The sequence below is a fragment of the Apteryx rowi genome, unplaced genomic scaffold (assembly GCF_003343035.1).
Source record: "Apteryx rowi isolate R43461 unplaced genomic scaffold, aptRow1 scaffold_453, whole genome shotgun sequence".
Lineage (NCBI taxonomy): Eukaryota > Metazoa > Chordata > Aves > Apterygiformes > Apterygidae > Apteryx > Apteryx rowi.
In genome coordinates, this window is record NW_020450709.1 from 383,612 (window position 1) to 410,022 (window position 26,411).

General features: G+C 35.8%; 1 protein-coding gene across 28 annotated transcripts in view; it reads left to right on the forward strand.

Annotated features, from left to right (window-relative positions):
* The window catches only part of MYCBP2 (MYC binding protein 2, E3 ubiquitin protein ligase), a 218,474-nt gene that overhangs the window by 115,919 nt on the left and 76,144 nt on the right, over window positions 1–26,411 (forward strand). For 24 of the 28 annotated variants that reach the window (XM_026077432.1, XM_026077434.1, XM_026077441.1 and 21 more), the window contains 9 exons: window positions 356–474; window positions 4,191–4,278; window positions 8,113–8,165; window positions 10,299–10,471; window positions 10,813–10,957; window positions 12,903–13,115; window positions 17,172–17,227; window positions 17,699–17,814; window positions 22,127–22,224. In XM_026077432.1, the coding sequence (XP_025933217.1) occupies window positions 356–474; window positions 4,191–4,278; window positions 8,113–8,165; window positions 10,299–10,471; window positions 10,813–10,957; window positions 12,903–13,115; window positions 17,172–17,227; window positions 17,699–17,814; window positions 22,127–22,224 (1,061 nt within the window). The remainder of the gene's footprint in view (window positions 1–355; window positions 475–4,190; window positions 4,279–8,112; window positions 8,166–10,298; window positions 10,472–10,812; window positions 10,958–12,902; window positions 13,116–17,171; window positions 17,228–17,698; window positions 17,815–22,126; window positions 22,225–26,411) is intronic. The other 4 variants (XM_026077433.1, XM_026077436.1, XM_026077461.1 and 1 more) reach the window with 1 other exon arrangement.

Genomic DNA, 26,411 nt, shown 5'->3' on the forward strand with positions numbered 1-26,411 from the left:
GACCAGTAAAAAAGAATTATTAAAATAATGAAAAATGAAAAAAAATAATGAGTCTGATTTTTCTGCAAATGGAAAATTTGCAGGAGTTTTGAGTCGTCATAGAAAACAAACATGAAAAAGTCTCAGTCCAAGCTGGCAAAAGTTTATAGTGAGCCATTGGTTGCACATCAGTGAACCACATTGATATTAGGTTTCATTTCTGAGTGCTGATTTGCGTATTGCTCAAGATTTTCTTCTCTGTGTTACATATGAAACCTRGGTTTCATTTATGTTTTTGTAGTAGAAACATATGAAATAGGAGAAATATTGAAAGTTCCTATTTATTTATTTTATGTATCCTTTTGCTTCCAATAAGGAAATGAAGCACTTTTTTCTCTGGAGACTGCATCAGACTATGTGAAAGATGAAAAGGCATGTTTTTATGGTTTCAAATGTTATGCGATTGGATATGAATTTAGTCCAGGATCTGATGAGGTACGGAAAAAGTGAAATGGCTATAATGGCACCTATTTAATTCCCTTCTCTAAGGCCAGCTTTTTTTGTAAAAGTAGTTTTATTTCCACTTCTGCCTAAATAACATTAGCAAAATCTTTTTGAATGATTTTCATACAACTTTTAAACATTTATTTTACAGACGCTATTTGGGATATTTAAATCTGAGTGTATGTTTGTGGAGAATCTTCTTTTTTATAGATGTATATGTATAAAAAACTGTGACAGTCTACAAATATGTAGTATTATGGTTTTATCTATTACATCAATGGGATATGGTATTTCCTAAAATTCTGACCTAGTCTTCTATACTAAATCCAAAGGATTGGTGCTTTCAGATTCAGTGATTCATATTTCACTGTCACTGCTAATTATGTGATGACAGACTTTCTTCGTGTACTTGGGAGAATGTTTTATCTTAGCTATTTTAGTACCAAATACCTAATGTGCTTTGTAATAACTTAAAAAAGATAGAGTGTCCCTTGTCTTGAGAGTGTTAGGTCCATGGCCTCATGTGAACTCCACAAGTTTTGCATCTTGTTTACATTGCAGCTATCACAAAAGATTTATCTCATTCATGAAATCTACTCAGGCTTGATCATGTCTTCAAGTTTTCAAAGCATGAGATTCTGTGAAATTTCATAATTTTTTGATACGGATCAGAAGATATTTCATAAGATTATTAGCTATGATTATCTCATTGGCTTGGAGCAAATCAGATTTACAAATATTGTAGATAATCTAATTAGTCTAATATTGGGTAATATTTGGTTAATGCTGTATTGCTTTTGGTAGATGCAGTTGTTAGCTGCTTAAGCAGATATATATTACTGGCAAGAACCGCGTTCCTGTGCGGGAACTCTTTCCTTGTGCTAATTCTAGTTTTTTAATGAGCAGGCAACAAGGCAGATCAGGAAGCAGAAGTGACTGAAAGTTGATCTTTTTTGCTGCACCAGCTATTATTTGTTTTACACTGTTCTTCACATAATCAACTGAACTCCAGTGCTTTTACAGAGGGAGTGGGGGCCATAAGAGTAAGTCAGTAAGAGTGGGAAAGAAGGAATGGCTGTCCGGTTACCTATAGCACTGATTAACAGTATACCTTGGCCTACGCATATGTTCTGTCATAAAGCAAATCCCATTAATTTTTTTTTTAWTTTTTTTTTTTTTACTGTGGTAATAGACAGGTAGTAATAGGAGTTCTCAGGAACACAGAAGTGGCTGGTAAAACCAGTGTCCATAGAACTTTTGCTTAGAAAGAATCAACCTAGTGAAACTTCTTTGTCGAGGTGAAACAATAAATACAGTATGAACATCAGAGATCAGAGGAATAAAGGCTTCCTCTTATGAAACACTTTTAATTGTATCTTTCTTTTTTTCCTGATGTTGCAGATGATAAGGAAAAATGTTTGTGTTATCTAAACTAATAGTGGCCCTAATAAATTTATTAGCACTGTATCTACACGTTTGTCAGCTACCAGACAAATACATACCTTCTTTTTGTCTCTCATTAGACTATTTTCTTAGCTACAAGGGAAGATTCTCCACCTGAAGTAGCAATGTTCATCTTTTAGTGCTAAAGTGTGCCATTTTTACTGAGAGATTTCATCCTCAGAGTGGTACTGCAGTTAGACTGCAAAGAAATTCTGCAAATAGAAAAGGAAGTGTTATACTGTTTCAGCTACCTTGCATCTCAGAACTAAAGCCCCCACAAAAGTCATATAACAGCACTATCTGTTCTTCTCAGTCATGTTTAAGACAAGGTCTTTGTTCACCTTAAAGTTTCGGTGCTATCTGCAGGTATGGTCTTAGTCTTTTCCTTTTATGGAAAGTTACAATACTCCATTTTTGGAGTATCAGCTTAACTTTAAAGGACCTTAAATGAAGTGATTGGACACACCACATAAGTTTCTCATTCTTTTGAGAGCTTTGTGGCGACAATTTTCTGAAGTGTTACCACTGGCAAAAAAGGAGTATATGTTCTGGTGACAGCTCTGCTTACTCTAGCTTAAAAGAACAAAGTATCAGTAAGACCCAGTTCAGGTCAGCGTGCTTCATTTCTGCCCATCCGATTTTCCACTTTTAAAGGGCAACCTCCCGGTACCCTTACCTAACTGTAGTGTCTTAAGTGGCAGGCATTCGTACAAAAGTGTCTGGGAAAACTGAAGGATGCTGTTGAGTGTGAGCAAGGGCATCAGGAAGTCAATATATAGGTGTAGTTGAACTGTTAAACTTGGTGTAAATGTCAGATTTTTGCAAAATTTGACTTAGATCTGTGCTTTTATAAATGAAAAGGAAGGCTTTCTATAGGGTCATTATAAAAACTACAAAATATATGCAAAACCTGCTGCCTTTTCTTCTGCATAAGGAGACCAGTCACCTTAGCGGTACTATCAGTATTGAATTATGGGGTGCCCACACAGCAGGGAACTGTCAGGTATGCTGGCCCACATTTTGCCTATTTTAGTTGCTTGCTATTTCAGAACTTGCAGTTTGAGTCCTAAAGATGTAGTTTATTGAGGGTTGGGTCTAAAATACATTTTGGAATTATTTCCAAATCTTGGGAATCTTGGAGAATACAAGGCAAATCTAGGGTTACTGATTTGAAGCTCTTTCCCCAAAAAGGATTTTGACCTTACATTATATATTGCCAGTCTCTGAAGGTCTATCTAAAAAACCCATCAGAAGAATGTTTTCCATCTCTTCCACTTTTTCTTTCTCCTCTGTGGGAGTAATCTGTCATAGGTTCCTTGGAAGTGCTGAACCTTGCACAGATTTCTTTAAAACTTAAAAGTGGTATTACTGACAACAACATCTTTTTGTGAGCAAAGTTAAAGAGGCTGTGCTTGCCTGCACATACCAAATACATTTGTTTGTGGCTAGAAAGTAGCTACAGCCTCCGTAGCAATACTACTCTCTTCCCATTCCCTGCAGCCAGCCTCCTTCCCTCCGTGTGCTTGAAAAGTGTGCGTGTGGCCTGAGGCAAATGGAACAGAAGCAACTCTGTTCCTTTCTCCTGAGAGCAGGATTGAAAGATACTGTGGGAGACTGTCTGTCAGGTGTTCTCAGTGGCAAGCGTAGCAGGAGATGGAGAGGAATCTTCTGCTCTTCCCCTAGAAGGGCAGAATCAATGGGAAGAAAAATTTCTTTCCAGGGTAAAGTTGGAGGGAAGAAACTGTTAAGAGCTTCTTCTAGGATTTATAATGGAGAAAATGTGGGATCTTTTTCCCATCCTTGTCTCTCCAGCTAGAGAGAGGAGGAAAACAAAGTTTTAAACAGCATTACCTTTAAACAATACGGAAAAGTAAGCTTGCATGGCATTTATGTTCAGCTTTGGAGAAGTATTGCTTGCAATCTTAATATATATTAGTAGTTTTTGCAGTAGGAAGTTCCCTTTCTCTTTAACATTATGGACTAAAGACAATATATTCCTCTAATAGTAGGCTACCAGAAGCCTGGTAACCTGCTTAATAATACTCCTGCCTAGTTGAAATTGTTCTAAAATTTTTTGTATTCTAGTCCATGTCACAGCAAAACATGACAGCATGAATATAAGGCAAGGAGAATATTAATGAGACACTTTAAACTGAAATACAGCATTAATATCTCTTAGGATAAAGTAGTGTCAGGGAAACCTGTTCATTCAGTTGTGTTTTCTGAAACAATATTTTTGTTTAAAAAATTATTTAAATTTGAAGGGTATTATTCAGCTGGAGAAAGAATTGGCCAATTTAGGAGGATCATGTGCAGCAGCTTTGATGAAGAAAGATCTAGCACTTCCGATTGGTAAGTCCTTCTCAAAGAACACGTTTTATTACTTCATCATTAACTCAAGTTTGCTGAATGAATAATGCCTTTCAGTCTTAATGATGCTTTTACTTAGAGATGATCCTGTAAAATTGATTCTTAAAACATAATTAGTCAACAGAAATGATAAAACAGCATTGTTTTCTGCTTACACTATTCCCTTCTTGCATCTATGGGGAGGAGGGAAACCTGGTCATTTAAATCTGAACCTGCTCACCCCATCCACAGGTAGTGTATCAGTGTACAAGCTATATCCTACAGTTTCCTGGTGGTACTTCACAAATGTGCAGGTATCATTTGTACTTCTCTCTCACTGTTTTTTCTCCCTGCACTCTACACCTTTTGAATGAAAAATACCTGCAGTGTTGAATTGCAAAATGGAAAATTGTATTTTTAATATTGAAAGTTGTCATTGTATCTCTAGACCTCACAGCCTAAAATATTTCTGCTTTTTTTTTTTTATAATTACCAAAATAAGGCATTCTTTTACAGCAGATGCAGCAAATACAAGTTTACAGTAACCCAAATGCAGTTTAAGATACAAGGAAAAGTGAGAGTTTAGCAAAAATGAATGGATATGGAAACTGTATTAGAACTTTTTACAACCAAATTCTGTATAATAGGATTTCTACCATTAAACATTAGTGTAATTAGGTTTTAATTTAGGATTGCAAACAAGAGCTCAAATGTTGTCAGTGAAGGTGAAAGAGAAAGGTGCACATTAAGAAGCAGGAAGGCATTGATCAGTGTGCAGTTACTGCCACAGAACTTAATTTGAATTTTTTTAACCTGGTATTTTTCTTGTGTATTTGAATGTGCACATCTCTTTATGTTGTAAGTAGGCACCTCAGTTGCACTTGTAAATCTGTATTTCTTTCTCAAAAGTACAGGCAATTCTGTAGTTTAAATAGAGTGCCCTCTTCTGTTATCCTTCCAACAACAGCCACATTAATTCCTCAGTTTTGTTGATATCCCTAGTGCCCACTTACCTTGTTGCTCTCTCTTTCTATGCAAAAAAGAAGCAGAAATTTAAGTGCTTCTAACTTTCATTTCCCAGGTTTTCTAATACTTCATTCTTCTCTCAAAAGAGGGTTTTGTTTTGTTTTGTTTTAAATTAATTTTTCAAGGGAATGTTTAGAACAAGAAAGGARAGTAGGTGGTACATAGATTTGCTTATCTGCTTTCAGACAGAAGGAATTTCAAATGAAAAACATGCAGCTAAGTTACTTATGCAGCCTCAGCAAACCTGAAAAAGAGGTTGTATGTGAACTGCAACAGAGGAATGATGGATGCATTGACTGTAAAGGGTTTCCTGATTACAGAAGTAATTATAATAGATGCATCTGACCATTTACCTAACAACTACTCCAGCACTTCAATGAAGTCTGTTAGTATTGCTGATAGTGTTACAAATACAATGACAAAAAGGCATGAGCACATAGTATTTCTCTCTAAGACTAGTGGACSCTATGAATAAACAAATCTGATCAATTGTACACAGGAGTAGTAGTGTTTGCCTGTTGTGATGGAAGCCACAGTGCAGTGTTTTTAAGATTGTTTTCAGTTGTTTGTAGTTTTGCTTAGTTTAAGTGTTTTGCCTGATGTCTGGCACATGAAACGGTGGCAGGGAAAGAGATGAAATCTGGTTTTCTAGAGCAGCATTTAAATGCCTTAGTATGAGACTACTTATCCTACATTCTAGATTATTTCTTTTCTACTTTTGCTGGAAGTGAAATGGTGTCCTGATGAATGCTGTGTATTACATATTACTGGCATTGCTTATCTGTAGTGCAATATCATTTTATTCACAGGATGGAGTGTCCTTTAAGTGAAAACCTATGTAATCATATAAAAGACTGTCTTGTAATGCATACACACAAGAACGCCTTTTGTATTAGACTTTTCAAACTTTTACAGGCTTTATTTTATAATTTTTGTAGTTTTACCCTGGTTTCTTGTGTGTGGGTAGATGTGTACAGTCTAAAGACAGTAGCCTAAGCAAAAGACTCAGTCCAGAAAGGAATAAACAGCTTCACTTACAATGCTTGAACTTCAGCATTTAGAAGTTAGGCATCTGTGTCTAAACTAGTAACTCCAGCCTTCTTCTTTCTATCTCTTTTGAAGTTAATATAGACATCTTCAGAGGATGGGTCATTTCATCCTAAAATGAACACGTAAGAAAAAATGAAATGAATCACCCAAAGCAGGGGCCTATAGCTCCTCCATTTCCTATAAAGATATCTTATAATGTCTAAGTCTGGACTCATCATCTCATGCTTTGCTGCCCCAGGGTAGGTAAAGTAAATCCTCATGCATTTCCCAGAGAATTTTTAGACCTCTGGATCCAACTAAGTGCTCTTAAAACTTAGAGATTTTAAAAAAGACAATAAGAAACTTGATGAATGTCAAGGCAGAATTTAAGAAAGGAAGAAGTAAACAAGTGGATGAAAATTTTCACCAGATATGTCTAGGAAGGTTGTACAAAGGGCATGATGGGGGTGAAAAAAGACTTGTCTGGAAACTTTCTATCAAGAAAAATATCCAAAATGACTGCATTGACTTCAGATCAGTTGTTACTGGCATCCTTGTAGATCCTTTCATCTTTAGCATCATTTTAGTGATTGCATCTTGGTGTATTGATTTGAAGGAGGTTGTCCTTCACAAAGCAGTTCCGTGCTTTTTATTAATTTTTGTGGTGGGTATATTCTGTGTACATGTAGTCAAATACTTGTCCAAGTGTTCTTCTAGAGCCATTAGGAAAAAAAAGTGATTTGAAAGGACTTCAAGAAAACATTAGCCTTTTTGCTCTGGAGGAAGATGCACTGGACTGCAATTCCTTCATGCATTAGGAAAACTTCATCTGTGAGAGTGCACCCAAATATTACTTGAGTTACCACCTTCAAAAGGTCACATTTTCTCCTTGCTAGTTCTCTWAGACTTTAAGGTATTTGTTCTAGTGAGAGATCTGCTCTGTGTTTGTGATCTGACTTGAACAACAGTGTGATTGATCAATGTATTTAACATTGTTACTTATTTGATTGTTTCAACTCTGTATTAGCTGTTTCTGAGAGCAGAATTTTTATATACTTTTATTTCTTTCAATTTTTAAAAATGCATTATGACTTTATTCTTTAGATTTCTCTTTCTCTCTTCTTACTAGTAGAATTGCCTGACATGTTTTTGAGAGAGAGTAGAAATATGGTAACTACCTGTTTTACATTTCTTTTATGTTAAAGACTGTGTTTGGCAACTCTGGTCACTGTGGAATCAGAATTTTGAGTTGTGTTTGTGAGGAGCAAATACTATATAAGAGAGTATATTTGAGATTTATATTATAGAAAGAATCGTAACCTTGTAGAGTTTACCAGATTTTCAAATAGTATTATCAGGGCAAGTACATATAAGGGAGCAGCTTGTGCATAGTTCATAAATTCTGCTTCCTGGAAATCATCTTCCCCTCCCAAAATCTTTCTCTGAAAGTATCTAGTTACATCCAAAGATTTGCCATACATACTGTCTTGGAGATAAGAAGATAAGGACCAAATTTTTGTTTTATGTAAATTACATTGTTTATTTGCTTGTTCACTGAATGACACAATATTGCATGTTTGCTATGTTACTTGAAAATGTTAACTGTTCATTAAGGAATATTGAATTAGTCTTTGAACTGCTGAATAAACAGTGTTACCCATCTTACAAATTTAAACTTTGTAATATAAATGGCTTTACTAAACAGAATTGAATTTCACATTCTATAATAAGTAGATAAATGTCAGTATTATTTTTATGAAAAACGTGTTTATATTTTTACAGCAGGTAATGAATTTGAAGAAGATCTTGAGATTCTTGAAGAGGCTGCTCTACAGGTATACTGTTGCTTCTTTTCCATTGCAGCATATTTCACTAAGTAGTTATGTTGAAATCTTTTGACAACTACAGAAGAAAATCACTTGTAAGGTTTTCATAATAGGAGGTAATCTAGTTTGCTATAAAACTATTTTAAAATGTTATTGAACTGGTAGCATTTATTAACAGGCATGATTTAAGAATTTTGCCCTAAATTTTCAAAACTAGTGGCTTTGGTTTTTTTATCTCTGTTTCTCTCTTTCTGTTTCTGGCTGTCTCATAATTCCTTGTGGGAAATATGAGCTTTTAAAATTGGAGAGCTGCTTACATTGTCAAAAACATGCCATTTAAATTGTTCTATTCATGACAAAAATAATTAATCATTTGTGAAAATGCAGCTTTTCCTACTTAACTGAACAAGAATTATTGAATTGATGTCACTGCCTCTTTTTGGAGGCAAGGTAAATGGGAATATTTGTAGGTATCCTTCCACAGGTCTTTTTAGCTCATTTGTTCATATCACACAGTAGTTACATCTCTGTGGAAAGTAGATTCGAGATGAACTATTGTCTGAGATGTAGAATTTTGATCCTAAGGGACATACAGAACATTTTAGTCATTGGCTTAAAAATGGAAGTTTTCAGTAATGGAACCCTATTTACTATTCCATGGTCAATTAATGGATCTGTTTTCAAGTCCTGGTTGGTAATGCATGATTCAGAAAGAATTTTCAATTGACTTTTAGATCTAGAGTCTTTTGTGTAAATAGAATATAATATTACTTGCTAGTTGATTTAAATTCACTTACATATTTCACAGAAGCTATCTTGAATGGAATACTTTTTATGAAGAGTATCCTTTTTAAGGGGTAATGGACATAGATAAAACATGTGAAAGCAGGGCATTCCAGACTTGATGTGGAACTATTTAAATTATATCTCAGAAAATCTTACAGAAGTTTGGTATTTATATGAAGTCTTTCTGATAATAAACCTGCTCAGAAAAAAAATGCATAAATATCTCATAGGAAATCAGATGGCTAAATGTATTTCATGACCTTCTGGCAACACATTTTAGGTGCTACCAAAATTAGTGTTTCACATATCTTCGTAATTGCAGAAATAAATTAGCTTTTTCAGTTGAACAATGATGTTTATGAAGTCCCAAATAATATGATTGCAGTTGTTCTGGACTGATGATTTATTTCTTGGTTGTGATGGTAGCTGGCACTGGTCAGTAGTTCCCTATTTATAGCCCATAGCTGATGATGAATGATGAAAACAGTTTTCATATTCTTTCTCTTCTAATTAGCTTCAAGGCACCTATTTTCGGATTTAGTTATTACTGTACTTGCTGAAGAAATGTGTTAGTCTATAGTAGGTTGCACCACTGCATAGGCTGTGTAACCTTCTTAGATGTCAGGATGGTAAAACAGAAAGTGCCTGGGAGGAATCAGCTGTTCTTGAAAGAAACATTTTCTCAGTAGACTGTTCTTGGACCCACTGTGTGCTAATTCAAAAAGTGAACTAAGAATGTATATGCAAGTAATGGATTCATTTTCACTTTTAGTTCGGTCTGTTCAATATTTTATACAACTCTCCACCTTTCTCCCCTTCTTGCAAAGAAGAGATTTCTTTTACTTTGTCTCACCAAAAAATATCTTGCTTAAGAGGTCTGCCTTTCTCTAAGCTATATGTCCAGCCTTTTATTTTCTTTTGGGACATTCTCACTGACCACATTTCAGAAGGGCTTTCTTCATTCTTCTGGTCACAATTCGGCTGCTAAGGATACTCACAACATGAAACTACATGTTAATATATTATTTGTTCCAGAAATCCCTCTTCAACTCAAGCTCATTTAATCTCTGTTGACACAAATTATTGATGTTTCCTAGACTAAGTGGACAATACCAGAGGAAATAGGAACAGGCATTGGGGGATTTTTTGTGTTTTTTTGTTTTGTTTTGTTTTGTTTTGTTTTTTACTTTCATCAAGGCAAAGTTTATACACTCTTCTACTGGAATGGTTTCCAATCCCCCAAACGTCTTTGCCCATGTTGTCATATTATGGGAAAGCATCTGTGTATAAGATACTGAAAATGCTGTTTTATTACCTTCCTTTCCCCTTCCCCCTCCCCCTCTTCTCCCCACAAAGGTGTGCAAATCTCACTCTGGCATTCTTGGTAAAGGCTTGGCACTATCTCACTCACCTACCATATTAGAAGCTCTTGAAGGAAACCTTCCACTGCAGGTGCAAAGCAATGAGCAGTCATTTCTGGAGGACTTCATTGCCTGTGTACTGGGATCAAGTGGAGGACGACTTGCAAGGTAACAATTTGTGTGCTGCATGAATAAACCCGTTACTTCATGGTTTTAATGTGTAAATTTTGTATCAAAATAGAAAAAGTTTAGTTAGGTGTTAAATTTTAAATACTGCACTGTTGCTCATCCTAAACAACTAGCTATGTAATTTTACTAATTATGTCAAATACTAATTAAGTAAAGCTATTTGGCCATATTGTTTCTATTAATATGTTAGGGAAAAGCACTGAAGTGTTCAGACCTTCTGCATCTTTTCTTAGACAAAGGTCATGTTTGTATAGACTATGAATTTTTCCTTTTTTGTGGCTAGAAGAGATTTTAATACTAAGTGTTTCTCTTTGCTGTAGATGGCTTCAGCCAGATTCATATGCTGATCCTCAAAAAACATCTTTGATTTTAAATAAGGATGACATTCGATGTGGCTGGCCAACTGTCATTACAGTACAAACAAAAGACCAGTATGGGGATGTTGTTCATGTTCCTAATATGAAGGTAATTACAATAATCTTKTCTGTTCTTATACTTCGTCATGCCTTCTTTTAATAATAATTTATTGAATTAATTTTTAGTATTGTAGATATTCCACAGAATACTCTTGCAAACTGCAGAAAGTGGCATTCTTAAATTCAGTGTAGTCAGTTGAGACCTTCTTGCCTGTACATCCACAGAATTATCAAATTCTCTATTATGCTAACACCATTTCATGCAATCTGATTTTTAATGACATGTATACCTGTGGGAATAACCACCTATAGAATATATTTGATGATGATGATGATGATGTGTAAGATGATGAGAATCCATTTTTATTTGTAAGCCAGGAGAGCATGTAATAAATTGTAAACTGAGTAAACGTCATTGAAAAAAAAATGCGCGTTGCRGAACCATTTTAGAGTCACTTTATTTTAAGACTACAACTGCACTTCTCCCTTCCCCATTTCTGACATTTGGAAGTTCCTATAGTCAATGAAATTTAAAAAATAACTGGCAAGGTCTAGAATTCTTGTTTTTTTTGCCTTACCTTCTTTGGTTAATTACTGATCTTTATGGCTGTTGAAGTGCTGGAAAGGAAGTGTTCCTGACAGCCTCAGAGAGAACCTGCAAACCCTTGCAGGCTTCTTTGGGGTAAAACCTATGGGATCCGTATAAAAATTGGTTACTTGATTTGATGTAATGAAGTATTCAAAAAAAAAAAAACAATTTGAACACCAAATGCTATTCACATAGTTTTAATAAATTAGTTTTCATCTACATTTTAGATTCCACTATTACTCTGGAGTAGTACAGATATTTTTAAGACTCGGCTTTGCTCAAGCCCAGAAATAAATGAAGTACCTTATAACAAGATACAAAGGCATAATTCCTGCCAAAAGAATTCTCAGATCTACTCTTTGTATGTGATGTGAGTTATCTTACAGTGGGCTGTAAGTTCATTAATGAACAGTGAGTTTATAACAATAACACGAGATTCTGGTTAGTCACAAACACAACTTGAGTGAAATTTAAATGTGTGATTATTGACTTAAATTCATAGTAGAGGAAGTAGAAAGGTGAGTAGTGATCCTATTCTGTCAATCAGGAAAAGGATTTATCATAATATACACATCAAAATAGTTGCTGTTTTTTATTTAATGACTATTTTTCTACATTATGGTATTAAAGTAGCAGAAATATTAATTTAATCATTCCTTTAGATTCATTCAGCATGTGATGTACTGATTTAACTTCTAGTAAATTAAGTTAAATTCTGGTTAACAGCATTAGAAATCTACAGGAATTAAACACACTTTATTGCCAATTTACAATGAGTAATGCATAAACTTACTTTCCAGACAGTTAGTCTGTTCTTCCTCAAAACTAAGTACAGCTGACTCTCTTTACCTGCAGTAATGGAGGTCTCCGGTACCTCAGGGGAAAAATCAAATAAAGGATGCATTAAAGAGCGCAATATAAAGGTACAGTAGGGTGGTTCTATGTAGAGCTAGTCAAGATCCGGTTTGGCCATTTCTGAGCCAGATCTAACAAGCCCTGGTGACTCTCTCTGAAACCTGTGCACTAATTTGGAAGGCTCTCTTCCGTATTTTGTAGCATTTCCTCTTGTAGGAAAACTTAGCTGGGCATGCCAGAATACATGTTGTTTTCTAGAGAGTGCTTTGGGACAGGCATAATTGACACAAAATTAGAACTTAGCCCTGCTGGCCCTTACTGATCATGTACAAAGTCGCTTGAATGCTTCCCTCCTGTGCTTCTCAAGTTCTGCGCTGAGATGGTTTACTTGGTTTTGCAAAGAGTTAAGTGTAGACCCATAGGTTTCTGTCACGACTGGATTTATAGCGAACACTTTAGCCACTCTGTCACTGTACCTTCTCAGATGTAAAGGAAGGTGTGGGTGTGTTTTCTCCCTAAATCATCTTCTGTGTTACACATCTTATTGCAGGTAGAGGTCAAAGCTATTCCTGTTTCTCAGAAAAAAACATCTTTGCAACAAGAACAAGTTAAAAAGGTGCAACGAATACCAGGGAGTCCTGCAACAGCTGCTTCCCCTAGCACTGATATGACCTTTGGAGGACTTCCTTCACCAAAACTTGACTCTTCTTATGAACCAATGATCGTAAAAGAAGCTCGATATATTGCTATTACAATGATGAAGGTAAACTACTGTCATTTGTGCAATGTAGCTGTAAAATACAGTATTCTAAGTGGGTATGAAGTTGTGAAGAGGGAAGGAAAAAAGTATACTTCAATTTGGATTATATTTATTAAGTTCAGGAGAAAACTATGTGTATCAAAAGGGGCCAATTGCCTAAACTATAAACAGTTATGAGGCCGGGCTAGAATTTAAAAAGACAAGTTGTTTCTTTGATTGATTTTAGTTACACTGATTAACAAACTAGCCTGAGTTAGAGGGGAAAGGAAAACCTCTATTGAAATRGAAAAAAATATCAAACCTGTATACCCACATAGGGCTGGAGTGTTGATATGAATCTGTGTTATAAACTATAAGTGGTAAACATAGGAAAAAAATCTGAGCTCAGCACAGTAAAAAGATCATACAAATGAGTTCTGTGACAACTTTAGAAAATTAAAATATCACATATAGGAAAATATTAAACAGTATCTATTGAGATTAGCTATTGTCAAATGAGATAGCTCAGAGAGTTTGCAGGCAACAGTTTTTAAAGAGGTGGCAGGTGAAAACTGCACAGTTGGTATTGATTTGAATATGTGTTGGAATCTGTGGGGAAAATTATATATATGCAATATATCGATCCTATTAAGAGATGTGAGATTCCCCCCTCCCCGTATAACAAGGGGTTGGATAACTTAATAACATGATTAATCAGGAATTAGAGAAGAATAATACTTATTATAATCAATGGGTTTATGGGAAAAATGAGCAAACTATCATTTTTTAAAGGTTACAGACTTGTTCTCTACAGACGATAATGCTGGAGCAGCTATATATAAGGAGTTCAACTGGTTAGTAAATAGCAGCTTAATGGATCAGTGAAAGAAATGTGGAATCAACATGGTGTAAAACAAATGGTTTAAAAACTTGTTAAATCACTTGTCTGAAAATGTATTTACAAACACAGAATCTGTATCAGGGAGACAAGTGGATTTAATTTTGATTTTATTTGGGGTACTGGAAGGATCAGTTCTTAGTTCGATGCTACTTGATATATTTTCCAATGACTTGAGGAAAAAATATATTATTTACTGAAAGTTAAGCCCAGGTGGGTTTTCTAATCATCTTTATACACAGGCATACGCTGCTTCTTTTTTAGTAACAGGTATCAAACCTGCTTACACAGCTATTATGGTGACACACCTTGTAACACATTAGATAATCTGCCGTAATTGACTATGGAGCAAGTACAAGGTATCCAGGAATTCAGCTTCAGAATTGATGTACCCTTTGGGTGAGGAATGTTTGATATTAGCCAGTTAACTTGTAATCATCTTTAACTTACATCAGGCTAAAATAAAATGAAAATGCAAGTATTCATTGAAAGTTGTCTTAGTAGATAACAGTACAAATGTTTGTAAAGATGAAGAAGTAAAAGAAAATGACACACCTAGGTAAACACAAAAAGTGTCTCTCTCTATCTTGTTCAAGCATGCTTTACTTCTGTATTTAACACCTTTTTGTGGAGTCTTCCAGAGGTTCCCTCAAAATCAGTCTTTGCCTTCCAAAAACTTCAGCTAACTCTTTTTTTTTTTCCTTTCTTCAGCAGAGAGTTGATATTTTGCTATTATAGTAAGGACTGTCTGACCTTCTGGGAAATGCAATTATGTGTTATTACCTGCTGTTCTTKATTAGTTTCTTAACAACTTACTGATTCAAGAAAGTGTAGAAATTCTCTTCCACTTTCCTCCTTGCATTACTCAGCACACTCATTGCAGTGTAAAATGCAAACATTCACTGACCTTTCTGTTTTTTATCAACATGTATGTTGTATCAGTACTTGATGGAAACATCCAAATGTGATTAGAAACTGTAGTTTCTCACTGCTTTTGAATTAAATCATGACAGGCTTGGGGACTGATCCCCAAAACTATGTCTCTTACAGAGACTGTAATGCTTAACCTGTGTCAGGTGTGCTCAACTGTTTTATCCCATCTCTTTTCCCTCTTACTTTTGATGGAACATGGGAATCCGATAACTCAGCAGCCATTAAGGCCCGGAGATACCCTTGCTGAGGTACTTCCTGTGGTGCTGGGACTGCTATTATCGACTTTTCTGGGGCTTTTCAGTGAAGTCATTTCACAAGAAACTGTGAAAACAGGACAGGCTTTTCTCTAGTGGGAATCGACAGTATCACCTCTACTCACCTATGTTGGTGACTGTAGCATGAATTACTAGGCATTATGGGCCTTGTTTTTTCTGACATCATCTTCCTCCTCTTCAAATAGACATTTTAAAGATTGCTGTGGCCAGTCAAGACAATGGTGTCTTGAATGCAGTTGTGCTGTAGAAAGCATACACTTATTGGCAGGTCATGAGACATAGGATGTTTCAGGAAGATAGGGAACTTTTTTTTTTGCCTGTTCTTACCTGTCTACACAGCTTGGTAAACAGAGTTTCAAGAGGGTCCTTTACTGATGAATCTAAAGATGTTTGATTGCCCTACATGAGTGAGTAGGGCTGTGCTCACTGCTGACATTTGYGATTTGCAAGGGTAGACTACAGAAAGTTTTGGAAAAGTCCTGGACCACAGAGAGCTCAAACTAGAAGCTCCAGAATCTCAGGGATTTTCAAATTTTGATGGACAGAGCCCAAATTATGTCAGAACCCAGGAAACTGTTTGCATTGCTTAATCTTTGAACTGTCTCTAATCCCATCTGCTGGGATTGAAATCTATCCTTTGCAACTGCTATCTTGTATACTTTATGCTTTCTGAATGCCATAGGGATTTTTCCCAGCTGTTTACTGGGATAGTTTCTAAATTTCACTTCAGCTATTTAATATTCTAGCAGTGTTCTCTAAACTTCTTACCCCCACGTCCAGAACATATGTATGTACTCTATATTTCAATTTACAGTGATTATTCAAAAGCTTCCTTTCTTTTTTGTTCTGTGAAACATCTTCAGATTATCATAATTTGTTTTATTTCTGAGTCTGTGGTTTCAGATTAGTTTAGGTTTATCTAAGAGCTCATCGGCTCTACAATAATCTGGTCCATCTTCTGGAAAGCATATATTTGGGCATCTAGACTGGGGATTAAAGTGGCATGAACTACTCACTTTTTTAAGGTTAGTTTTGTGCTGTCGTAACAGTTTAACTATAGACACTGGGGTGCTCATGGGAGGTTACAGAGAAGACAGAGTCACGCTCTTCTTGGAGGTGCACAGAGGAAGGATATGTGGCAGTGGACACAGTTTGTGAAAAGAGAAATTCCATTTAGATGTGAGGGGGAAAAGTCACAATGCAAGTAGTCAAACATTGAAACAGGATGCCCAGAGAGATTGTGGAATCTCTGTCCTTGGAGATACTCAAAACCTGACCGGATATGCCTCTGACCAAGCTGATCGAATTTGAATTTTGGATCTAACTTTGAGGGCGGCCCTAGTTTGAGCAGAGGGTTGAACTCGGTTACCTCCAGAGCTCTCGTCTAACATAAATTATTATATAATTCTATGATATGCACAATAGCGAGTGAAATCATGAGAGCAGAATTCTGGGATCATGCCAGCACAGACTTAGATTGACTTAAATTGTCATGGTGCTGTATCACTTAGATGCTCTATGGATATTTGTGACCTACAAGGAAGCTGAAATCTAGCTTATTAAATACAGCTCTCTAGAGGGAGATAAAAAGGATCCAAAGACTTTTTATTAAAATTAGATATAAAAGAATTCAAAGGCTATGACTGTATTAAGTAAACAATGCTTTTGTTAGCAATATATATCTTTCCTATATATATATATATATATAAAATATATATATATATATTTATATATCATACCTAAATAATGGCAGTTTAAAGAGTTAGTGAAGGTATTTGTTCATGTATTTATTTATGTATGTTTGTTTCTCTTTTTGTGTTTTGGAACTGATTTCTGGTTCCCTGTGCAATGCTTCTGGTAAATGTAAAGTTAGATTTCTGTGTTTCGAGAAAATACGCCACTTTTATTTTTATTCATGATGGTGTTATAATTGATAACTGTTGATTTAATGTTTTTAATTTCATCTATTTATAGGCATATGAAAATTATTCTTTTGAAGAACTACGCTTTGCTTCACCAACCCCAAAGAGGTAAGCATTAAAAATTATTCCATAAAAGGGACTAAAGTTAAAATGTCCTGCCATTTCTGCTTATGCCCGGAGCCACAAGGCTTGGCTGCAGAGAAATCTTGGCTAAGTAAAAATCTGTGATGTATTTTCAACACTGAAAATTTTCCAATTTATATATCATTTTGTTTTCTTAAATCCAGAGATTCTTTTCAAAATCTTGCATTCTTAATTTTTCTAATGTTGATTGCTTATTTTTATTATCCACTTTCTGAATGTGATCTTTCATCATTTGCTATAAATACGTGTGACACAGAAGGTTGTATCTTTATAGGAAATAACTTGGGATTAGTACAGTTGGCAGGGGGAGACAAATGGTATTTAGATTTTCTGGAACAAAAAAAAATAGAATAGCTTTTAAATTAAGTATTACAGATGATTTTCAAGAAGCCAGTAATTGCTTAATGGTTTCAGTTCTGTTTTGTTTATGTCTAGACCCAGTGAAAACATGTTGATCAGAGTCAATAACGATGGTACATACTGTGCAAACTGGACTCCAGGAGCAGTTGGACTCTATACCATTCATGTTACTATAGATGGCATCGAAATAGGTACTTAATTTTAACTATACTTAAGCAGAAACTATTATTATATTGTGTGCCAGTAAATGCATAAGTTTCTCAGTGTTCATAATGTTTAATATTAAAGTTTGTAGCAAAACCTAGCACCCATATTTTGGCCCAAAAGTTTAATTCTCTCTTCTTTCTTAAGAGGAAAAAAAAATCACAACTATTTTCTCATTGAAATAAAGTCCTATTTGGAAAACGTGTATATAATGTGGTTAGACTACAAGAATAATAAAGTATCTTAATCCCTACTCTTCATGTTGCTTTGAGAGGTTTAGGACTGTAAGAAAAATGTCCTGTTTCAGCTGAGACTGGCTGGGATGTATAGTGGAAGGGAATAAAAACCTGAAGAACCTAAGAAAAGGGGAAATTGTTTCTGACCAAACAGGAGTAAATAGTGTCATGTGGAAATGTGGAAAATTGAGAAAGTGTGGTCTTAATTGAGACTCTTGAATATTTATACCAATTTTAAATGCTTTGTTTTTTTCCTTGCTTAAAATCTTTTAGCTGGCTTGCTGATCTTTGGGACTATAGTATGAGATACTATAAATGAAGTGGAAAGAATACCTGTCCAAAAAAACGCCTGTATCTGGAATCATATGTCAAAATTCAACATCTGAAATCGAAAAGTGAAAAGTCTCAGAATATGTTTCATGTTACCTGTAATATTACAAGTCTCACATAAACCTATTTTATRGAAGTCTTGTGCATGTTAAAAATAAAGAACTTGACTGTTACAGTCTTTGAGACTGTTAATCAAACAGAGATGAAAACAAACCAAACCTGACCTAAGCTGGTCCTGCTTTGAGTGGAGGAGGGAGGGCCTCCCAGAAGGGATTTGGACCTCTAAAGGCCACTTTCAACTTAAGTTATTCTGTTTCTCTTCTGTGATCCCATATCACCTATTCATAAATACTAGGTAAATCCCCCCAAAATGCATTTTGGAGCAAAATATATATATATATTAGAAGTGCCAGAAGATTTCTTAAATCACAACGCAGCTTCCACTTTTCAATATTCTTTATGGCAGGTTCAGACTGAGACACCTCTAAGATGATCTACCAGGACTTCTGAATGGGCTAAAAGGCTATCACTTGTTTTAGACCTAGCCTACAAACACCAAGCTTTTGGGGGGTTGGGATTTCCTCACTGGGGACTTTATCTCAAATGTGAATAGGAAACAAAACCTTTGGCTTCAGAGTGGGCATAGCAGCTAGGTCAGTATTGTCAGGGTCAAGACAGAGGAAATGACAACCCATAGTGGATGTGGATAATGGGGTTTATTTAAAAACCAGCACGATTAGAGCTTTTATCCTACTTAGTTATTTCACAGGTTCACTCCCTCCCTCCCTCCTACCTCAGGAGGCACGTCGGTGCTGGCCCCGGGAGGGTCAGACAGTCATGTTGGTTTGCACTGTGCAGCTGCTTGCAGTTAGCTGGCTCAGAGGGTACTGGCCAAGGTCCCTGGGCATCCCCTGGCATTTGTCTCTTCACAGCTCTCTGATCCCCAGGACCTTCCCCCACTTCCAGGATCCTGCCTCCAGTCAGGATCTTCACCCTCTTCTTTCCATGCCCTCTTCTCTCTGAGACCCTCCTGCTTTCCAAGAATCCTTCTTTTTGACCTACTACTCTTTCTGGAACCCCAAGCCCTCAGTTTTCCCAATCTAAATTGTCTATGTGCAGAAGCACAACATGTGATTAGTCTCCTAATTGGAAGATTCAGGACATGCCGCTTTTGTTTAGTCCATGAGTTATCAAAATTTACAACCAGCCCATATCAGTTGCAGCTAGCAAGTAGTGGGCTTGTGGTTATGTGTTCAAAAGTTTCATTTCAGACAATAATCCATCAGCATACACACATGCACGCCTACACCTACCCACACCCAATTATCTGCTACCTGCTAGCATTCATGCTTTAAGCTATTTTTTTKCCTATGACATTCCACCCCAGGCTTCTGCATCTAAACTATTTAGATATTATTATTGTAATGATGTAGAGTCATTTGGTTAACAAAGTGTGGATGTCACTCAGGCTTGGACATACTGTTATGCTTGGATTATTAATTCAGTTCCAGATGGAAGAAGGTAGCAATACTTTTGGCATCAATTTTATGGAGTGATACTTTGCATATGGAATTTGTAGTTTGATTTGTTAATTTACCTGATGTAATTTATTAAGCAGTACTTCAGATCTAGAGTTGAGGGTTGTATTTTTCATTCTCAATATTTTTATGAGGCCCTTCCATCTGGATAGTGCTTTTGGGTGGGCTTCAGTCTGTGATTTTGTACCCCTCAGGCTGTGTTGACCCACTGTAATGGGGTCCACACAGTTAACAGGATGACTGTACTGCAGTGTATCGAACCGTGTGCAAGTGCAGAACTTGGCAACATCTGCTCTTGCCTCACAGGTGTTCTGGAGCAGGTGTTGCAGTCAGCAGGAGGTGTACCGCATGTAAGCACRTAAAGGTAGACAATGCTTAATACAGTTAGTATAAACAACATTACAGCTGAGTGCTTTTTCATGTCTAGCAGTTCTGCAGCCTTGAGGGTACAATTCCAAGAGTAACCTTTTCTTTTTAGATGTACTGTAGGCTCATGATTGGATGGTATTTGATTGATTATAACCTTGGTGGTTGATAACCCTCCTATGATTGTTTACTTGTTTACTCATTTTTTGACTGTTTTATCAAATCAGTCAAATCTCTTGTTAGTCTTAACAGGTAGTATGGTGAAWAGGGTAGCAAAGATATTGAAGGCCTCGTGGTTAGGCCCAGATCTCATAGGAGGGTTTATGTGAATTTGTCAGCAATTCATCTTTCTCAGTGCTGTGCAGCATCTTTTGTAAATACATAGTGATTCTCAGAAATACACACAAACACACATACAGATAGCCTTCATAGTTCAGCATCTATGAGACTGAAATAGGATAATCAATTTTCTGTATTACTTATAGAAGATAAGATTAATAAAAGATTGTTTTAATCATTATCTTTGTTCCCCAAGCTGAAACATTTTCCTTCATAGAGGCTTCTGATATACTCAGTCACATTTTCTCCAGTCCTTCGTCAGTTGGTTCCCTGTCTTTTCTTTAAATAAACAGACAAACTTTACACTTCAGTTTAAATCAGCAGTTGTTACATTTCTACATAGAGTTTACCATCGTTTTCTCTTTCTGCCTTTCCTTGAAAGGGAAGGTAGTAACACATTACTTAGGAACATGCATTGCATAGAGTCAACTTTTAGAAATACTAGAACACATCTGTTAAGCTTGGTTATTAGACAGGTGTGAGTATCCTCTAATACTTATTTATTCCATCTTACTTCGCTGTTACTCCTGTCCTGGTTCAGTCTTAATATCTTATCACTATCACCTCTTAAGCCTTTGGATACCTATGCTTAACTTGAGTACTGACAGCACTGATTTTCCCCTCTGTTTCAAATCTTTTATCTTCTTGGYACCCCTCCTAGATTCCTTCTGTTACTCACACATTTGTTTAGAAGAATATTACTGAAACCAACAATTTTATCGCTAGGTCTGGCTGCTTCTTTTCAAGTTGCTGCTCTTCGAAGATCACCCTTTAAAATGAAACAAATAGACTTACTAAGGTCACCAGGTTACTACAGTTTGGCTTTAATCGTGACTGCTGAAATAATTTCTCTTAAGATTACCCAAGGTTATATCCATCCGTTACTTAACTTTGAACTGTTTCTTTACATAGATTTTTCTTTATGTTCAGAGATTTTTTTGCTATGTCTTGGGATATTTTCCAGTCCATTCTGTTTTTATAACACTGTTGGTAAGATGCTGTCTCTTTACATTATAGGCCTTTTCTTGTTGTATAACTGTGCTTCTAAGGCTCTTACCTGTTTATTACATTCTTGTGATTAGCATCTGCAGCAGGACATCATGCATTAGCTATCATCTCTCCAGAAGCTTTGACTTGCACACCTTAAACATTTAMCTCTTTGTTCACAGTTCCTTGAAACATTACCCCTGCAAATACCATTAGGATACAAAATTACCTGATTAATAGTGCTTGTGGGCATAATGCGTGACAGATATTTAAGAGGAACATTAAATGATGTATCTGTAAATTTCCTCCTGTGAAGATATAAATGTTGGGAAAGTAATACTTTTGCATTATTAAGCACCTGCATATGTTGCTTATGTGAGACAGATCAGTGAGTGGTTATTTTGTATGCTCTGAGTTATAGCGCAGATCAACTATAGTCACCATTTGACTGACATATCCCCTTATGATGATTTTTCTTAAACTCAGTGTTTGTTTGCTTATAGATGCTGGACTAGAAGTGAAAGTAAAAGATCCTCCAAAGGGAATGATACCACCTGGAACCCAACTTATTAAGCCAAAAGCAGAACCTCAGCCAAACAAGGTTTGGAGAATTAAAAAAATGTATATATTTTAGTAGTCTTTGGGTGGGATTTTATTGTTTAGTACATTCTTTATCATGTTATAGTGGTGCAGAACTTGAGGATATTTGTAGATCACTTTAATTTGCTGAATACACATAAAATGAAAGCTAGTCGTTCTGTTATCTTTCTTTTTGCCCATTAATAAAACTGAGAAATTGCGCAGAAACTACCTTTCTCTTGGCTTGTCACACAAACATTGTGCAGCCACTCTGAAGAATACAGACTGCATTATGCACCATTATTAGTTCTTTTTATTTGATATTGTACTATGGTATGAAAAGGAAAAATAGCTTTATAAAGATCTTGTTTGGTTTGTGATAAGGCTCTTTCTTCAGTCAATATAAAATGCTATATGAATTTAGTAACATCTTTCTTAGAATTTCATACTTTATTTTATCAAGTCCTGTCTGTAGCTTTTGACTTCCCCATTTCATGCATCCCAAAGGACAAATAATGGAGGAAAGCTGACAGGTGGCAATGCTTTAAAGAAAATGCCCAGATGGGGGAACAACCCCTACTTTTTCTGAGATGCTAAGGAAGTGATATCCAGCAAGGTGCTGAATCTTTTGTTCATGGCATTAACTTGTATTAAAAGGTGCGGAATTCTGAAAAACCACAAGATTATCCTCCCTGTCTTATTACAAGAACAAAGGTGGACTATTCCCCTCTGCTGTCTAAGAAAAACATTACAAAATGTACATGTTACAAAATGTTACAAGAAGGATCAAGTATTTGCCAACTTATTACCTTACAGTGCATCTTGATCTATTTCTTTTCCAACTTTCTGGATAATCTAGAGACAATAACTTTATTAGTAGCTCCCCAGTCCATGAATAGATCCAGTGTCTGCTTCTGCCACTCACAATATCCATCTCCCTGCACCCCCACCATGAAAGAAAAAAAAAAAAAATTACCTTGAGTTTCCAAGCAGCTTTTGACTCCTTATTGCATTTAAAAAAAAAATACACTCTTAGGCTCTTTCCTTTCTCTTGTGGTTAGGATTAGCTCTTCATGACTTCCTGGTTACTCTATTAACCTAGTTAAAACTCCCCATTCCTGTTGGGTGAAATTCATCACACATAACTTAATGACATCTCCGTCCAAGCTCATCATTGTATGTGTCATTTGCAGTCAGTGAAGTGAGAGAGACATCTGCTCCAGGGTGAGATAAATTGCTGCCTGGAAGCGCCTTTTATCTTTTCAGTTACTGCAATGGGAATCTAGGTGCCTGACTCATATATGATAGCTGCATTTAGTCACGTAACGCTCACCATGACAGTTATGAATACTTGACAAAAGTTAGATCACTGATGTTCTGAGATATTAGCCAGTGTTTAATCATCTCCCTGTGTCTTTCTGCTTGTATGTCTTGGTTTTTTGTTTTGAGTTGTAGGCTCTTTGAAAGGAGAGCCATCTTTCTGTCCTGTATACCTAGTGTCTGTAGAGCCTTCGTCCATGATGAGGATTTTTTGGTATTGCAGTAATACACTAGATTTTTTGTGGTAAATCGTTTTATTAGTCATCTTTGTTCTGTGTCATAATAGATCTCATAAACAGGTTTTAATAATTCTGTATGAACAGCAGCATTATAAATAGTACAGGAAGGTAATTACTGTACTCTGCTCCATGTTTCTGAAGCCAAGAATGCAAATTACTCGTGTATCAGTCAAAAGTGGTCCAATATAGCAAATCCTGTTTCATTGAGAGGAATGGGCTAGTTAAGCTCTTGAAGCTTCTTCCCCTTCTTTTCCAGCCTTAAATTTCAGGTAGTTATAACCAAAAGCCACTAACAGTGCATTCTCAGTGGTGATCTGTTCTCAACCCAGAATATTTTCACTGAACCTGTGGAGCATTCCAGTTTTGAGGTCGCACCTGTTTTAATCTCAAGTTGAAAGTAGTTGATATATCATGGTTTTGTATTAATTTCTTTATTCTCTGTTATTTGAAATGGGATGAAAATCTGACTTTCCTGTCTTTCAAAGTTGGTAAAGGTGGTTATCATAGTTACCTGTTTCCAGCCTGGAGTATATGAATAGTAAGAACTGCTATTCCCTTGTTGGCTGTGAAATTCAGATAAACTAAATTTGTAGTAAATACCATTCCACATCCTATTGTGGAAACATTCTCTCTCAAGTTATGTAATGTAATTTGGAGTATTTGGAACAAGAAAGCAGCCCTACTCTAGCTGAAATGGAAGGGGCAAGACTGGCACCAGTATGATTGTATATTAACAGACTTTGATGGTTTCTTCTGTCTTTGTGTGACTGGACAAGAAGCTAGTGTCAACTGCAAAAAATAGAAAAGCTCTGGGCAGGGGATGKTTTTTTTGCCTCCCTTCACAGGAAGGTAACACACTTGTTAAGGTGGTTATATCCTGTACAACACACCTTTCTGTGCTGCAAAATATACCTGTTTTCACACTCACCAAATAGGAGGGCGCAGTAACAGAGCTCTTGCAAAGCACTGTGCACTGTTTTTTATATTTATTTATTTATTTTTATAYTTATATATGTTCATTGCTGTGCCTCTCTGCATTAGTCACGTCTTTCAGGCTAAGCCCAGTTTTGTTTGCTCCATGGAAGAAGTGACTGTGAAGGTGTTAAAGGAGAAAGTTACTCAACCACTGTGCCATAGGGAAATGTTTAAAGCAAAGAGATCCTGTATCAGAAAGACTGAGATAATTAGGGTTGTCATGAAAGGGCAAAGGAAAATGCTTCATCTGTCTTTTCTTGTATTCCCTTAGACAGTCTGTCAGTGGATCTGATCCCTAAACAATTTATATTTACAGTTTAAGGTTTTCTATTAAATAATTAGTTACTAAAAGGGGTAAAAAGCTCTTTCCAGGCCTCTATATATTCCTAAATCTGTTGTGTGAGTTCTCCTTTCTCTTAATTCAAGTTTTTAATTGAAGCTCTAACTAACTCATCATGATTTCTGGAGCCCAAAATTTTGGGGTAATAATGCAGCACCCCCTAATTTGCATGGCTTTGTTTATAAGCTTGTTTATGTTGGGAATGCTGTCAGCAGTGATTCAGCATTGTATGTTTACAAAGACCTTGGAAGTTGTTGGATATGGCACTTAGTGCTGCCTGTTGAAAGAAATCTAAATTCTTGAAGTAACAGGATTGCCGCTAAACAAAACCTTACACATTTGGGGGTAGGGTTAAATTTGAAATTTCTGGTATTTACGTGCTTCTTACCTTTTATCAGTTTTCTTTTTTTTTTCTTAGTTAAGCCATTTTCCAGTAAAACCTGTTTTTTTTTTTTCAAAAAAATCCTATCTTTTAAGAAAAATGTAATTTCTTACAATAATTCATTTCTTTAAAAAAATGAATTAATGCACTTTACTATTAGTTTTCATTGCCTTTTCCTGAGTTGATTCTTTCCTTCTCATTTTGTGCTATAGATTGAGTAAAAGATTATGTTTATATTGTTAGTTGATACCTTTTTCAGTTTTACATGTGAAGTTTGGGAATAGCCTTCCAAAAAAAAAGTTTCATACAATATACACAGAATATATGAATCTCTTAAGCCATCCTTTTTGTTTTGGAAATTACGGTTTCTGATTTTACATTTGGTCTTCAATGGGTCAGGTGCCCGATAATTTGTTTGAATGGCAAAAAAATTATAGTGAATAACAACTGGGAGATTTTAGGTATTGTAGTACGTCAAACTAGCAACAAGGAACGTCTGATCTAACCTTTCTGCAGAAAAGCGAGAAGTTATTGAGATAACTGTCTTATAAATAAAATAAAGAAGTGGAAAGATCTGCTCTCTTACTGTTTTTAAATTGCTACTTACAATTGTTTAACTAAGAAAAATATCCAAATTTTGACTAAAAAGCTGACTAAGCAGTATTTTGGTAGCACCAAATGGGAACCAGTAATCTTGGGTTGATGAGTTACTGGAGATATTAAATTTGAAAAAACAAAACCTTGAACTCTGAAACTTGCAGAAATGAATAAAATGGAGTTGGGCAGTTAAAAGAATCAGAAGCTTGTATTGAATATTGTATAACAGAGATTTTTCAGAGATTGCGTCAATATACTTCTACTTCTAGGACTTTTTTGAACATTATGATTGTATTGGGTATAATAAAAAATAAAATCAAACGCAATAGCCATGGGAAACTAGCAACAAACTGTAA